A 15,586-nucleotide genomic window follows, 5' to 3' on the forward strand; every position below is an offset into this window, starting at 1 on the left:
TATCTCTGGCTGTGCTACAGCACTACAGTTTATTCACAGCAGGAAAGATAGCAAATATAAACATCAAGCTAATGGGCTGAACTGCTGTCTAGCTGGTGCTAAAGCTGACCTAAGTATGGATGATGATGCAGCACAGTAACTGCAACAAAGGAGTGAACGTGTCCTTCAGATTGTAGTTTATCTGGGCTACATGAACATAAAATTTGAATTTCAAGTGTGCATCTTAGAAATGTGTCTAAGAGACTTTGTGATTCTTTCTAATGTATGTCCAGAAATGCTGCTTCAAATTAGTTTCTAGCAGCCACTTCAACATATGGAAATGGCAATGCTGACATCTAGCTATGGGCTTGTCCTCCAGGCTCCTTTAGTGAGAAACTTTTCAGGCACCAGTCCCTTGGTACAGTTCAGAGCTCTACTCAGAATCAGGGGTGATGGCACCGGGAAGGACCTCTTTCTCTCCATTGACTGCAAAAGAAGTGTGTGCCAAGCTCAGATGTAGACGTCTTAGTTTCTGACATGCTGCAAAACTAAGGAGATAATAACTTGCATAAATATAACAAAGTGACTACCTAACCAACACTAACTCTTGTGTTTTTCACAGACATCTCCCACAGGACAATTATTTTGTGATTACTAGTTTTCTTGGGAAGTGCTTTCTGGATTTGGGTACACTTTGTTGGCTACAATTGCTTTTTAACTTGAATTGACCTGACAACATATTGGATGTTATTTTCAGAGCATTTCCATAATGAATAAAAATTTCCACAAATAAACACGTGTCCTTGGATGGGGAAAGATGAGCCTTTTTCTTCTTCTTTTGTGGATAACAGATACAGGATTAGCTGGCATGTTTTGAATTATCACAACTTTTACATCCCAGAGGAGGATGACTGTACACATTCAACAACAGGCCCTTACCACCGAGACATTCACCTGAAGTTTCTTGAGTAGGCTCTGTACTGAGAATGTAATGGCTGCTTCACCTGAAGGTGAAGATGTTCTGAACCCCCAGGATTTTGATGACAGCAATGGAGAGAAATAGACTCCTTTCCTTTTTCAAATTTGCATAACATTTTCCACTGATGCAATAATGGTAAAATACAAACAATACAACAAAGCCCCTCTCTTTACTGATACGCCAACTTTATTCATTCCTGCATGCAAAAGCTAAATTATTTATTTGCATGAGGTAATATATTCTATATGGTTGCTGCAAATACTCGCTGATGTCTTAGGATAAATTTTTACTTGATCAGGTAGGTATAGGAGTAATGTTTTTTAACCCAGAGATACAGCTCACTGTTAACTAACAGTGCACTTACAAGCACTGCTTTGAGCTGGAGCAACTGACTCATTTTTAGATCAAAAGTGATGGAAAATTGCCAAGTCTGTTGAGCTGCCTTGGCTGTGACATTTTATGAGAGAGATAGCCATCTGAGCATTGCTAACACTGGGCATCTTGTTACCAGCTACATATTTATGCTTGTATTTCTGCTGCTGCTGCTAAAAGAGTGAACAGAACTGATCAAATGGGCTGATAGCAAGAACTGTCCACTGGACAACTCAGTTCTTTCTGGACAAAGGTGGAAGTACATGAAAACAAATAACTTGAATTTCAAAATCTTGGTCAGAGTCTGCATCCTTAGTTTGAGGATGAAGTTGTCCAAATACCCACAAGAGGTTCATTTCCTCATCCTTCCCGTAAATCAGAAATGAATGGAGTAAAATTCTTCTATTCTCCCTGTTTTCTTGGGTTTGTTTTTTTCTATTGCTCTGAAACTCAATGTTTTTCTTCCCCTGAGGAGGATCTCCGAGTAGGCACAGGTTGGATAAGATGATGGTTGGATAAGAAATTCCTGAATTCCTGTAATAAGGTGGCCCTCAAATCCAGATCTCGCAGAGGTGGAATCTGTTGTGAAGGATACGTAACAGGAAAATCAAAGCAAATACGTACACTAAATCTGGATTAATCTGATAACAAAGGCAGACCAAGGGACACTCAAACGCCTCTGATAGAAATTCTGACCATTTCTGATTTGTGTTACTAGATAGTCTTGTATTAGGAACAAAACAAATACCTGCACTGCAGTTCAGGCTTTTAAAGTTGTGCCTGAAGCGTAAGTTTCCGAGGATCTCCTCAGATACTGGTGGCATATTCAGACTTTAATTTTCTGTGTTGAGAAAGCTTGATCACAAGCATAAATACAGAAATCCAGCTCACAACCACGCTTTACCAACTGTGCTCATTAATTCTCATTTGGAAGCTTGTAGAATACCTTTTTTTGGTCAAAAAAGTGGACAAGTTTCAGAGCACCTGTCTTTGAGAGCCTTTCTGTAGCATCACATCATTTTTATTTCTGGCATGTATCTTGACTCAAATGTAGGGTTCATAAAGAAGATTTTGAAGTGTTAAAAGGTTCTTTGATATGGTGCCATAGGAATCTAATTATTTACTCTATTGCTGCCTCAGCTACACTAAGCTTAAGGAATTAGATGGGGTGCAAGATTTTAGTTTTAACTTATAAAAATGCAAATGCTCTGGAATTAAATTGCTCAGGAACTTCACTCTCCATCATACAGTGATTAGAAGCACTTGAGATGACGTTCTTTCCCATGGCACAGCATCATGCCTGAGTGATTGCCGGACTGGGAGCTTTTCCACCTCTCCTCATGTTCCCATCTCCAAAGAATTTAATTCACTACAAAGTACTAACCTTCCTCCCCACTCAGTTTTCAAGGAAGAAGTGACCTGAAGTACAGATCAGATTTCCAGAATGTCCTTTCTGTTGCACTTTGTATCTGTGGGATATCTGCCCAGGACGTCAGATGGGTATCTAGGACTGCTTTTGTACAAGAAAATCTACAAATAGCTCCCAGCTACATCTCCCAGCGCATTCTCTGTGAGACCTGGGGGCCTTTACTTCACCTTTTTGATCATTTCTGCTTCAAAAAAATAATTTGAAAAATCTCCCCTTGCTGATTTTCTGCAGGATCTTCCAAAGATTAAAACAGATGAAGACACCTTCATCCTGCAGATTACAGCAGATGAAGAGAATTTCATTCAGGGTGAGAAACCAGCATGATTACAATTCATTGTCACACACATAAAAGACAGATTGTCCATTGCATCCCTCTGTCTCTTGTTCCCTGAATGCTGTGTGGAGTTCTAAACAGAGAACTTATTAACTTTGCGTTCCATATAACCAGGCTTGTATATTTACTTACCAGACTCATCCGGATTATTGGAAGTCTCCCTTCTCACTAGCTCCATTGACATAAATGACTCAAACTTCCTATGTGTACAGGATGCTTCCCCTTGCTTGCTAATCTACTTAAATTATCTTTAAATTTCCAGATGTCACTGAACCCATCACTACATTTTCCCATTTCCCCTCCTAGAGCTGAGGCTTCCCCTTTTCTCTCACCTCCAGAGATGTCCAGAATTCTGTACCTCCTCTGTTTGCTTTGCCCTGATTTTCTCCACCTGCCCCTTGTTTAATTCTGCTGTGGTGTCAAATTTGTCTTCATCTGCTTTTTTGCAGAAAACGCTCACCACCCTGTGTGTATATGGTATATACAGGCGTACCTTTGGAAGCTTCCTTATTAACTTGCAAAATATACAAAATACAACGGCAGAGAGTTGCAGAAATGTAACTGAGAACAGAGGGTTTGCTACTCCATTTGCTCTTCTGATGAAAAGTTTTGAGACTGTAAAACATGAACACAAACACACCAAAAACATGCTTTGATGTAGTACGCAGTGTGCTTGATGAGAACAATAAAAAAGCTTTCCACTCTATATAGAACTTCATAAATATGCATTTATTTCCTCATCTTTCATCAGCTTTACAGTTTTAACCAGGTGTCTCAGTGGTAATATTTGTCAGGAGCATACAATGGAAATGCAGATACTTTCTGTAGTTCTGAAGTTAAAAATAAATTCATGGGCCTTTCCATAAGGAACTGAGCCAAAAAATAATGAAAGTAATTTCTTATAACATATTACAGAGTTATATAATATTTCAAATTACATTTCTATCCTACTCCATGTCCTGTATTTACATAGTTAACTAATATGTTTGTTATTTACATTTTTCAAATGCTGTAATCATAAATCTTTTTATATTGTACATTCTTGTTTTAGCTTTTTATTACAGATTTTTTTTTTAACACACGTTTTAGAAACTACATTTTTAATACTTCACATGAGTTCTAGGAAATGACTGCCTGGTTTCACTAGTAATGTGTCAAGATGACCCCTTCATAGGAAAATACATATTACAAAGGAATTTTATAATATTCAGAATCTTGCATTTTGAAAAAAATAAGTACATGGGATGTAATAATGATAATGGTACTTCCTTTTCTATGTCATATTTTGTTCGGAATAACATTTTATCTGAGATGTAGAATTGTTAAATGTGAGTGGGTTGGGTTGAGTTGGTTTTCCAATAAATGATGTATTTTATGTAAATTCTACAGTACTGAAAATTTGAACTTTTGCATAAACATTGGCCTTCTATGTACTATTCCTATCTGTATAGATATATAAGTGCTATTTATATATCTATATTTTCTTTTCCAGAAAACTCTACATCTACATAAATAAGCATTGTTAGTATCCTAGGAAACTTCCCCTATCCTTAAAAAGCAATGTGCTCAAGTACAATATTCAACTTCTGACACAGACATAATAGTAAATGTGACCTCTGATGGAAAAACATTCTTCCAAGGGAAGTAAGAGGTACCTGTTGAATTTGGAAGACGTGGCAGACAACTATGTGGACCTGACAAAGGAAATTTTATATATCCAGTCCCATAAATGTTATGCAGGAGCATCTGACACAGCAGACAACTTTGGGTCAACTTTCCATGTTTCATGTAACGACCTAAATAATGTCTTAATAAAAAAAAGTTAATTATAGAAAACTCTTACAACATTGCACATTTAATGCTGCGTGTCTTTTCTCGTTACAATAATACACATTTCTATTAACAAATGATTGTAGATACTAAGTTTAAAGCAAATGGTAATGAATTTCAGGTTTCTTTTATTCTGTTATTGGTAGATATTCTGTTAGGCACAATATGACATTCTTTGTAAACATAAAGATAAATTTCAATACATTAGACCATGAACTGAAGTTACAGAAAATAATATACAGACATTAAAGACACACGGATCCACTACACAGTCTAGGCACAAATGCAGCAATCCAGGAGACCTGATCTTATACCCATTGCAACTGAAACCCCCAGCTGACACTAGTGGAACCGAAATGCATACAAGTGACCAAACACTCCTGCTTCTGAATTTATTAATTTTTTTTCTCTTCTACCAAAGCTTTCATATAATTTGAAAAAATACATCTCTTCATCATATGTTGGTAAAAATGTATTTTAGTCTATTTACCCTGAAACACCTAATTATTTATAAAGTCAGTGCCCAGAACTAAGGCTCCTAAAGCAAGTAATGTAACTAACACATCTAGAAAGCTTTCTTCAAAATATGTATCTACATATTTTTAAGAACTTGAAAATAACCTTCCAAAAACCAGTCATAAGAGAAAACCTCTTACAAATCTTTTATTTCCCAAACTTAAAACTGCACTACATTTTTCACGCAACATTGTGCAACTCGAGAACCAAAATGAGGAATAACAATTCTGAGCTTTCATCATGTTGCTTATTGCAGCTCTCACCCTTAAATACCTGTATGTGTAGGATAGGCACAAAGTAATAACAGTTATTTACATCTAATAGAGCAACATCAGAATTCTTATCTGAAAAATTTTCTTGAAAATAAATAGCACACTTAAATTATGTGAGTTTTAAGAAATTATTCAGTATCCCATGATAATGTGAAGAAACACTAATTTCATGCTATAAATTCATAGAAGACTTTTATTCTGCTAGTGAAACAAAAGTGATCTGAGTATACGGTTACTACTATTGTTACTGGGAACTATCTTCTTGCTTCCTCAGAATAATCAGGAAAAAAAGGGTATTCAATTCTTTAACAAATAAGCTTTAGAAACGTTACTTTTCCTTTTCTAACATGCTAGAAATGGAGAATAAGGCAACAACTGAGATAAAAATGTATCTTGCTTTGTAAACGAAGCTTCTTAGTATGTTTCTTAAAAGTGAACCTTCATGCTGAAAAACTGAAAGGCCTCAAAAGAAAAGCTTTAATTACTTTAATAAGACCATGTCTTCTATTTCATTCGATATTTTCCATACACTCCCAAATATATAGAGAGGGATTTACTTTAGTATTACAGATGACTCTTCAGCTTTAAGTAACTCCTCTGTAGGACTAAAAAGCTTATACAGCACTCTGCAAGACTTGAGTAATGTTTAGAAAAATGCCACCAATTTCCATTGCAACCTTCTCTATTCTTACATTATTATTCTAACCTAATTGCATGGGAAAACAACAGATGGTGTGTGAATATCAGTGTCTTCTGACTTATAACCAGGCCCCCAAACCCAGGCCTTGCTGTCTCATTTGATCTTTACAACACTGAAAAGTTCTTTTTTTCCCCCCTCGAAGGAAATAACTTTTACTGACCGAAACTGGCTGATAAAGTCATGGCAGGTGATGCTGAAGCAATGATAAAATCATTCCATAAGTAGTTTTAAGTCTTAGGTACATACAAAAATTGCTTGACATAAATTAGACAGACTGCAATTAGAGAAAGGAAAAAAAAGGAAGAAAATTATGTTACAGACTCTGAATTCTTTTTTTCATGCTGAACAAAAAAGTTCACTTTTAAGTTCATTCTATGCTCAATATCCTGCTTTGTCCATTTCTTTGGTATTCTGTTCTCATTCTGCAAATTTTAGCACAATTTTAATGGTCATCTTAATTCAAATGAAAGAGCAATGAGCTGAAAGCACAACCAGAACAGATGCCATAATACTGCAGAACACATTGGTCTTCATGATTTTTGGTTCTTTATATTCATTTCTTGTAATGATTGGGGGCATCTGCAAATGCAAACTTCAGTCTGTAGGCCTCTGCTAGGAGTACACTGATTTCTTCATTTCCCCAGTGTACTGTGGGCAAATTTTGCAAAAATATCAGCAATTCCTAGGTGGAAAGAAAAAAAAAAAAAAAATATTTTTTTCAAACACCAGTGTATAGGAATGCAGTACTTACACAATGATTATTTGTAAGCAATCACACCTCAGTATCCCAAACAAAGCTGAGATCCCATTACACTTAGTGATTTTCCTGTAACTTTCACAGAAATACTTGCTGTTCAGTCTCCCACTTCAGAAATGAGCTATTAATTGCAACTGAACTGTAGTTTTTGTCTAGTGCTAGAAAAATAAATACTACGCATGAAAGAAAGCAATACCGCCCAAGTGTGCAAATTCCATGTACCTGCACTTGCATGTTTAGACCACTACTGGTATCCCAGTCATGGGGCACCTGGATACATCTTACACACTTGTGAATTTCAGCCAAGCTCTAGAAGCTTTCATGTACCATTTTGTGTATAGTTCTTTAAAAATTCCACATATATCTTCCACATTTAAGATGTTCAACCTAATTTCAGTTTGTACCATCTGCGGCCCAGATCATTTCAGTATACCAGTACTAGGTATGAAGAAGGGGGGAATACCCATACTTCTTTAAAGAGCTATAAAAATCTTTAATTTTCAATACCTTGAATGTTTTTAGAACCTCTTTATGAGGTGGGTTAGAGCTGCAGACAGCTACATATAAAGCAGAGTTGCAGACTAAACTGAGAAGTGCTAAAATTCTCTTCCCTAATTAGACTTTTCGCATGCAAACATGAAGAATATCTGACTTCTGGTTTGCTGCTTTCTAGGTATGCCTTGTATATAGCACAGCAAACAACAGTTCAATTTCTTTTGACATTAATTATATAGCAATACAGATAAAATTAATCAACAGAAGTAATTTTAAGTGGTGATTTGAATTTCATTTCATGAGGCCCTAAAATGTGGGTTCCTGGTTTTGTAAGGCATACATGGGGTGTTGGAACTAGATGATCTTTAAGGTCAGTTCTGATGACAGCACTAAAATCCACCATGACTTACAGCAGGACAAAGCTTCAAATCGTCATCTGTATGCTGAAACTTGCCATCTGTGAAAGCACTCTTTGGAAGATCTACTACCACCAATTCTCTCCTGAGCTCATACACATGACGGTTTTATAAGATTCCCATTTGACCAAACTCAGGAAGTTAGTTTGTTTTTCTTAAATAAATAGCGATCCAAAAGGTCACGAACTCTCAAACATGATGCAAAAGGCACCCTAGGCCAAATATGAAGCTCATGTTTTAAACTTTCCAAAGAAAAGATCACCTGGAGATCTCCTCTTTTGAAAAAAACATTCCTTAAAATTTCAGCTGTGGCGAAGCAGCAAAAGGCAATTTTTTTTATGAGTTCCATTACAACAAACTGAATGTGGAATTTTATGATGGGTGTTATAAGGTGATGTTAGGAGTAAGCATAGTTGTTAAGCTTGCCTGCCTCTCATAGGTGCTCTATTTTTTGCTGCAAAATGCAGATAATTTGTGCACATTTGTATATGTGCATATATTTGTGAGCATGTGCATATTTATTTTTTTGCATGAATATATTAAGATTTATTCTAAAGAGCAGGCATAAGGAAGCAGGAATGCAATTAAGCCCACAACCATTATCTTGCTATAAATCAGAATCCTGCAACATCCCTGGCAGGTTGGATGGAGTCTTGGGTGACATGGTTTAGTGCAAGGTGTCCCTGCCCAGGTTAGAACTTGATGATCTTAAGGTCCTTTCCAACCCTTACTATTCTATGATTCTATGACAATATCATGTATAACTACACAGTGAAATTCTTCACCTTCATGAGGGTCTTATTTTCCTTGTCCCCCATTCTCCCTCCTCTGCATCTGCTTTCATGGAAGAAGGCTGTAGGAGCCTTTAGCAAAGATCCTGTGGTTACAGTAAAGAGCAGGGAGCAGAAATGAACATGAAATTGTTTTTTTGGTGTGCGCATGTTAATTATTTTGGCTTCATCTATTTCATGGTCTTGCTACTCTGGTTCTTGCAATATGAGACAAGAAAGGATAGAAGTTGTGCAGTACTATATATTTAATTATGAATAGTATAATAGAGCATGAGAATGCTTATATTACACTTGAGAGAACACATTTTTAATAAACTGTTATACAGGTGTTATTTCCATCTACTTATTTGACAGTTATGCTGATAACTGTAATTAATAAATTAGCACTGGAGAGTAGGAAGGTTGTGTGGAGGGATGATAAATGCCTACCTCCACGAAAGGTGGGTTTTTTCTTCATTTTACAAAAGTAACTTTCAATCAGTTCTAAGACACAGCAGTTAATTCAGTGAGTTTTGTGAAATTGGCTCTTTTACTTTTTGCAGTGCCAAGACTTCACTGGGTCAGACTTCTGATGTGAACTGGTACAACTGACTCATGGTGTTCGAGCAGTGTTTTGGTTTTCCTTTGGGCTACTGTTCAAATAAATTTGGCCTAAACCAATCCTCCAGGCACTGGAGAGCCATGAACCTTCTAGCAGACCTCAGCATTTGGACTTTGTAGGACATCACCTACTAGAATGTGCAACCAGCAGTTGCCTGTACAGAAGCTACTCAACAGCTAGTGAATGAAACTAAACTGTTTCAGCATGAGATTAGAAAGAAGGAGTCTACGTTGGTCATAGAGTTGGTCTGATACACTGATTGTTTCTGTGGCAATCATACATGTTTTTGTGGCAATCGTACATGTTTTTCAAACTAGAAAATGTTGGTACATTTATGAAACACTGATAATTCTTGCAAATGAATGAATGCTGCTTATATATTCAGTTTTGACTGTAAGGTAATCATGCTGGATATGCATATTAGAAAATGATTACAAAAATTGAGTTTATTTTCTTAAAACCTCCTACATAGCAGCCATTCTTACAAACATCTCACTGCTCAATGGTTAAAAAAAGGAGGTAAAATAACAGTCACTTAACTTTCCAGAGTACTGAAGTTACGTTATCTTAGAGAACAAATCACTTTTTCTGAAATAAATGTACAGGTTTAGAAGTTTGTCTGGAAATGACCCACGAAGAATGACACAAAACACATTATTTTTCTCCCAGGATATACAGGACAACTGCAGGAGAAATCAGGTGTTCCAGGATTAAGGCTGGAAAACTCAACCCATTTAAACTTATGCTCTTCGTTGAACATGTAAAGACTAAATCTCCAGTATCCACAGTACATGAAACTTAAGGTGCATCTTAAATCTGAAATATGATTATTGGTGAAGAATTAGTTTAATACTTCTATGATTAACTGCAAAATTATTAACAATTTTCATCAGCATCAAATATATAACTAAACAGGAGAGCAACCCATCGACCATCTAAGTCCACTTCTGTTTGAGTGGGCATATTTGCCACTGTTACTAAGGAAAAGAATCATTCCTTAACTGCTCCTCAAAGTCTAAGACTGACACTGACTAGTGCATATGTTATAAATCTAAATGAAGTAACTGGCCAAAGATGCACTACTTAACTGATTTTCTAAATATAAGGCTTACCCTTCCTGTGATCTATTACAGAGCTTCAAAATTGGCTCAGATACAAATTAATTTATATCTTGTTAAAAAATAAAGTAGAACTTGGCAAAAACCCTACTAAAGAAAATTTTTTTTGCTTTAAGCACTAAAGAAAATCATGTTGCACTTATTGTGCCCAAATATGGGGCATTCTTTGAAAACAACAAAACAACAACAACCAAACTCAAAAGAAACTCCAGAAAAATCTTTGGATTTGAAGAAATCAAAAAAATGTTAAGACCACATGAAAAGTTTATCTAAACCTGCTTAATTTAGCATTTTGCACTTACAAAAAAGAAAAGGTGACAACTGACTCAATAGTATTATTTTTTTTTTTAATTACTATTCTTATTTTTTCTCCAACAGATAAAGCAGGAACCACTAGAATGCATGTGCAAATAAGGCATCCACATTAACTGCTTCAATTAATTTTCGTACCCACACTCAAAATATAAGACGCTTTGAAATATGATGAATCATGAACTTGAATTCATGTTTACCATAAAAAACTCAGTGGTGATAAACTGCCTGGAATATTTCAGAACAAGAAAACTGAGTATGAAAAGGATTATTTGTAAACTATTCCTGCAAGAATTTTATTTTCTGCTTAATTTAAATGATGTTGTGATGCCACCTGGCTGAGGAACCAGGGCAGCCAATAGATAATCATCAGATGGGGTTTCCAGAATCCCAGTCCAATGTTTGTTTGTATTTTGGCAGCATCTACAACAAATATACTCAAAATTACATTTGGCAAACAGAGTGCCCTGGTTTCACTGGCCTCCAACTGCACTGAATAGACATATTAATCTTTTGAATTAGGTTTAGCTGCCTGACTGAGCCCACAAGCACAACTTCAGTTTGGTCAGTGTGTGGCATTTGCCCTGACATGCCACACTGTGGAAAGGCATTTCCGATCTCCCTTCCCTCTTGCCAAATAGTGGTAGGTTTCCTCCTGTCTGGGGAACAGTAACAGGTATCTGAGGTATGCACAACCAGCAGCTAATTCGTCATCTATGGAATAACTCTGCTAAATTAAAACCAACCAAACAAAATAACATCACCAAAAAAAAAAAACAAACACACAGCAACTCCTCCCCCAACCCCGAGAAATTAATCCCTGTTTACTTTTACTTCTGCTTAAAAGTTAAAGACATATAGGAGTACTTTCAAAGTCATAAACCCCTGAACATTGTAGTGAATGAAATAACTGATTACTTTCTATTGCTCAGTGTTGTCTGACCAAATCTGCTCTGAGAAATCACAAGTCTCTCTATGCAGCATAACAGCTGGGCAAAGAGATACTACCCATAACAGAGGAAGATCCAGGAACTACTTAGATTTGCTTCCCCCTCTCACTGTACAACAAAAACGTGAACAGATTTTAGCACAGGGCCCCTAACATGGTTAGAGGGCTGCAGCAGATTGTTATACCAGGACAGTGTAAGAGATGTGGGACTTTTTTTATCTTGGAGAAGGCTGAGGTAAGACCTAAGAGCAGTTTCCCACTACATACAGTGAAGGTTATAAAGAAGAAAAAATAGTAACACTACTTTAACAGAATTTGGATTTACACGATACCTTACATAAATGATATACTAAAATATGCTATAGCACATTATGTAGCATGCTCAACTATGCTACAATTTATAAAGTATATTTCAACACTTACAAACAGCTGTATAGAATGTAATTTTTAAAGTACAAATACTTTCAAAATGTCATTTTTCTTCGATAAATCCACATTTATTCTAGAACTATGTAATCACCATGTAACCAAGACAAGACTGATAACATTTGTTTTAAGGGCAGGGTATAAAAGCACCTTCACAAGTACAGAAAGTTCGAGGTCTATGTTTTAAACACCACAGCAGTAAGACCTGGGAGTAATGCTGGCTATTAAGTAATGGCTGTTGTCAGATAAAAAAATTATTCTTGAGGGAAAAAACCTTACCACACAAGATCCAACACATATACCTAAAAGAAAATGCCAGACTACCAGACAGGTATCTCAAAAAGAAGATGATGTCCAAAGCCCTTATTCTTCAGTGTATTTCTCGGTTTCCTCCAAAATCAAAATGATAAAAAAAATCAAAAAAAGATCAAAAACTGAATACTAATAAAACTTAATTAAACACATTTTTAATAATTATTACAAAGCTCTCCTCATTGAGACTGTAACCCAATGAAATCTCAGATCATCAAAACAATCTTAAAAACCAAAACCAAACAAACAAAAAAAGGAAGCAAAAGAAAGCAAATTTTATCATGTTTTGAAATCTAGTTCATTAGCAAATCCACTTAATAGTATGAAGTCCACTATAATCCTTCCAATCAATACAGGTTTTAGCATACCATTTGGCAATAGTCATGGTTATTTGGTAATGGCTATCTATAGTTGTGCCATTTACTGCCACCCTGACTCTGACTCCATATGTGGAACATCAAAATCAATTATACAACAAATAACACACTGAGAGTTAATAAAACAAATATGTTATGCTAATGAGCAGAGAATAAGCGTCTCTTCTGTGATAGTCAAAGCAATTTATTTACTCCATTTATTTATCCAGCTCAGACTTTTTTGTCTGTATGAAGTATTGACAAAGTTCAACTGCAGTGTTTTTTTAACAGAAGAAACTTAACAGAACATAAACCTCCGTAATAGAATAGTGGGTTTATTTCTAGTTAATATAAAAATAGCAATAACTGGGTTAAAATTAAACTTGAACATACTGAGGACATTAATAGAGTTGGTTTTTAATGTCAAAACAGAGAACTGGTCTATTAATTTAACAAATAAAGGCAGCCCTAAAATACAGTATTTTTCTATGAGAGTTGTTAATCCTTCCTGCTGCTAACTGCAACATAATTATGGTCTGAGTACTTCTGGTCTACCACAGCTCTATTTTGTAGTGATAGGCAGAACCTACAATCTTACCATATTTTATGATCATGAACTTTTTAATATTATGCTTCAGGGCTGCTAAAGGTAAATTAACTTCACAGATAAATTTGCATTAATTAGTAAAGAATTACAAATACCTGTATTATGAACCACACCTCTACCTATTACACCTTATGCACACAAATAAAACACCGCAAAATTTATACTGGCAATTTGATCAAACAGCTGCCTTATGAGAGTTATTTGGACTTTAAATTTTAGGACATAGTACCTATTTTTTAAGAACTAATGAAGTACAATACTACTAAAATTTAATTAGAAGAATTATTGAGACAAGCTAAGGAGGAAAGCAATTATTGCCAGAGAAAATAACCATTTATCTTTTTGGATAATATAAACCGCAAATAAACCACACATACATACAAAGAATACTAAATGAATTTATTTAATGGAAAATTATATAATGTAGTGCCAGAGAGAGCCAGAACTGGACAATGATTCAAACACTGTTTTCCAACCAGATGTATCCACTATGCAAGCAAAGGAAATACTCAATATAGGAATGATTTAATTCCTTTTTCCTTTACAACATTATTTTCCACTTGTATGTGGAACTTCCAAATGTGAAAGGGTGGCATGGATGGATTGTTCTAAGAGGGCATCCTGCCCATGGACTCAGTCCCTCCCCTGAGCTGCACAGTGAAGCAGACAGAGCTGTTGCCTGGCTGCAACCCTGTAATTGCTGCAGGGGCCAGGCTGGTACTGTACTGTGCAATCCTAACTTCAAATCCTCTTCCCACATACTTAAGATGAAGGATACCCGTTTGCTTGGGGACTTGTCCAAGATCAGTCCAAATCCTCCCCCTTCAGACCGCTGTCAAAGTAGTGACAAACGCACTGGCTGGTAACTTGAAAGCAGAGGTCCAGCACTTGCTGAGAGCGCAGCTGACCTTGTTTCTGTTCCCTTAGAGCTACTTTTCCCTTCTTTTTACCTCTTGCTGTTCATAAGCAGTGCACCAATAGGACTTTACCTCTGAGACAAGTTTTTTCCTTCCTGAGCACTGTTTTCCTTCTTTCCATGCACGCAGCAATATTCCCTACACTGCTGCCACATCTTATTTCTCCAGCTGTCCAAACCTGCTACATGGAGTTGCAAATAATGAGCTGTATTTCTGGAGTGCTGTGCATCTTATTAATTACCTATGTGTCTGAGTCAGAGAAAATGCTTACTTCCTATTGGGCACAGCTGGAATTGAGAAAACTAAGATTTCAAAATCTAATATTAAAGAGATAGCAGGAATAGGCCATCTACTGCGGCTTAAGAAATATTTGCTGCAGATGCAGGTTAAGAGGCATAGATGGATCTGGATCCTTCAGTGGTACATCTGAGCACCTGCAGTGCTTCCTAAGCATGGAAAGGTACATGCCACAGTGCACACGTAGTGTGGTCAGCAATGGCTGAAATAGCACCCAACAGTCTGGTTTGGATACTGGATGTAGCAATACCCTCCTTGTTCTTGTAATATCAAAGATTATGGGTGAACTTAAACTTTGATAAGCAGAAGATGGGGGAAACACTGGTTTATCCATGCTAAGTGGCAGGGATGTTTAAGCTTGTACTGGCATAGTCTGAAAGATTTAGGAGAGAGATGTTCTTGGCAAGTCATAAATCGGTGTCACTCAATAACTCCCACCTTGAATATGAAAGTTCACGTCCTATCCTGTGACAGTTTAGAGGAAAACAAATGAAAAAATCCCTCAAAACCCCAACACAATATTTGCTGAAATAGTGAATATTCAACTTTGCAAATTTTTTCTTCTACATTTTTCTATTGATCATTACCTAAATTATGCATCTAGACTTTCTTAAAAGGGTTATTAATTCTTTCCAAAGAATTGTCTCCTAAACAATCAATCATCTTTATCTCTTATACACCATGACATCTTAACCATTGGACCACGGCATACAGAACTCTGACCAGTATTAAGCTAACTACAGAAAAAAAGGTTATTCAGAGTTCTAACTAGACTTGATGCATCTTAAAAATGGATACTTTAAAAAAATATATAAATAGGT

At 36.2% G+C, this 15,586-nt stretch overlaps 1 protein-coding gene across 2 annotated transcripts in view; it reads right to left on the reverse strand.

Annotated features, from left to right (window-relative positions):
* Positions 1-3,803: 3,803 nt before the first annotated feature.
* Positions 3,804-15,586, reverse strand: part of TBC1D22A (TBC1 domain family member 22A) — a 181,131-nt gene continuing 169,348 nt past the window's right edge. For both annotated transcript variants that reach the window (XM_065665352.1, XM_065665351.1), the window contains exon 13: positions 3,804-7,093. In XM_065665352.1, the coding sequence (XP_065521424.1) occupies positions 6,965-7,093 (129 nt within the window). In that variant the 3' untranslated portion in view covers positions 3,804-6,964. The remainder of the gene's footprint in view (positions 7,094-15,586) is intronic.

The sequence above is a fragment of the Lathamus discolor genome, chromosome 1, assembly GCF_037157495.1.
Source record: "Lathamus discolor isolate bLatDis1 chromosome 1, bLatDis1.hap1, whole genome shotgun sequence".
Lineage (NCBI taxonomy): Eukaryota > Metazoa > Chordata > Aves > Psittaciformes > Psittacidae > Lathamus > Lathamus discolor.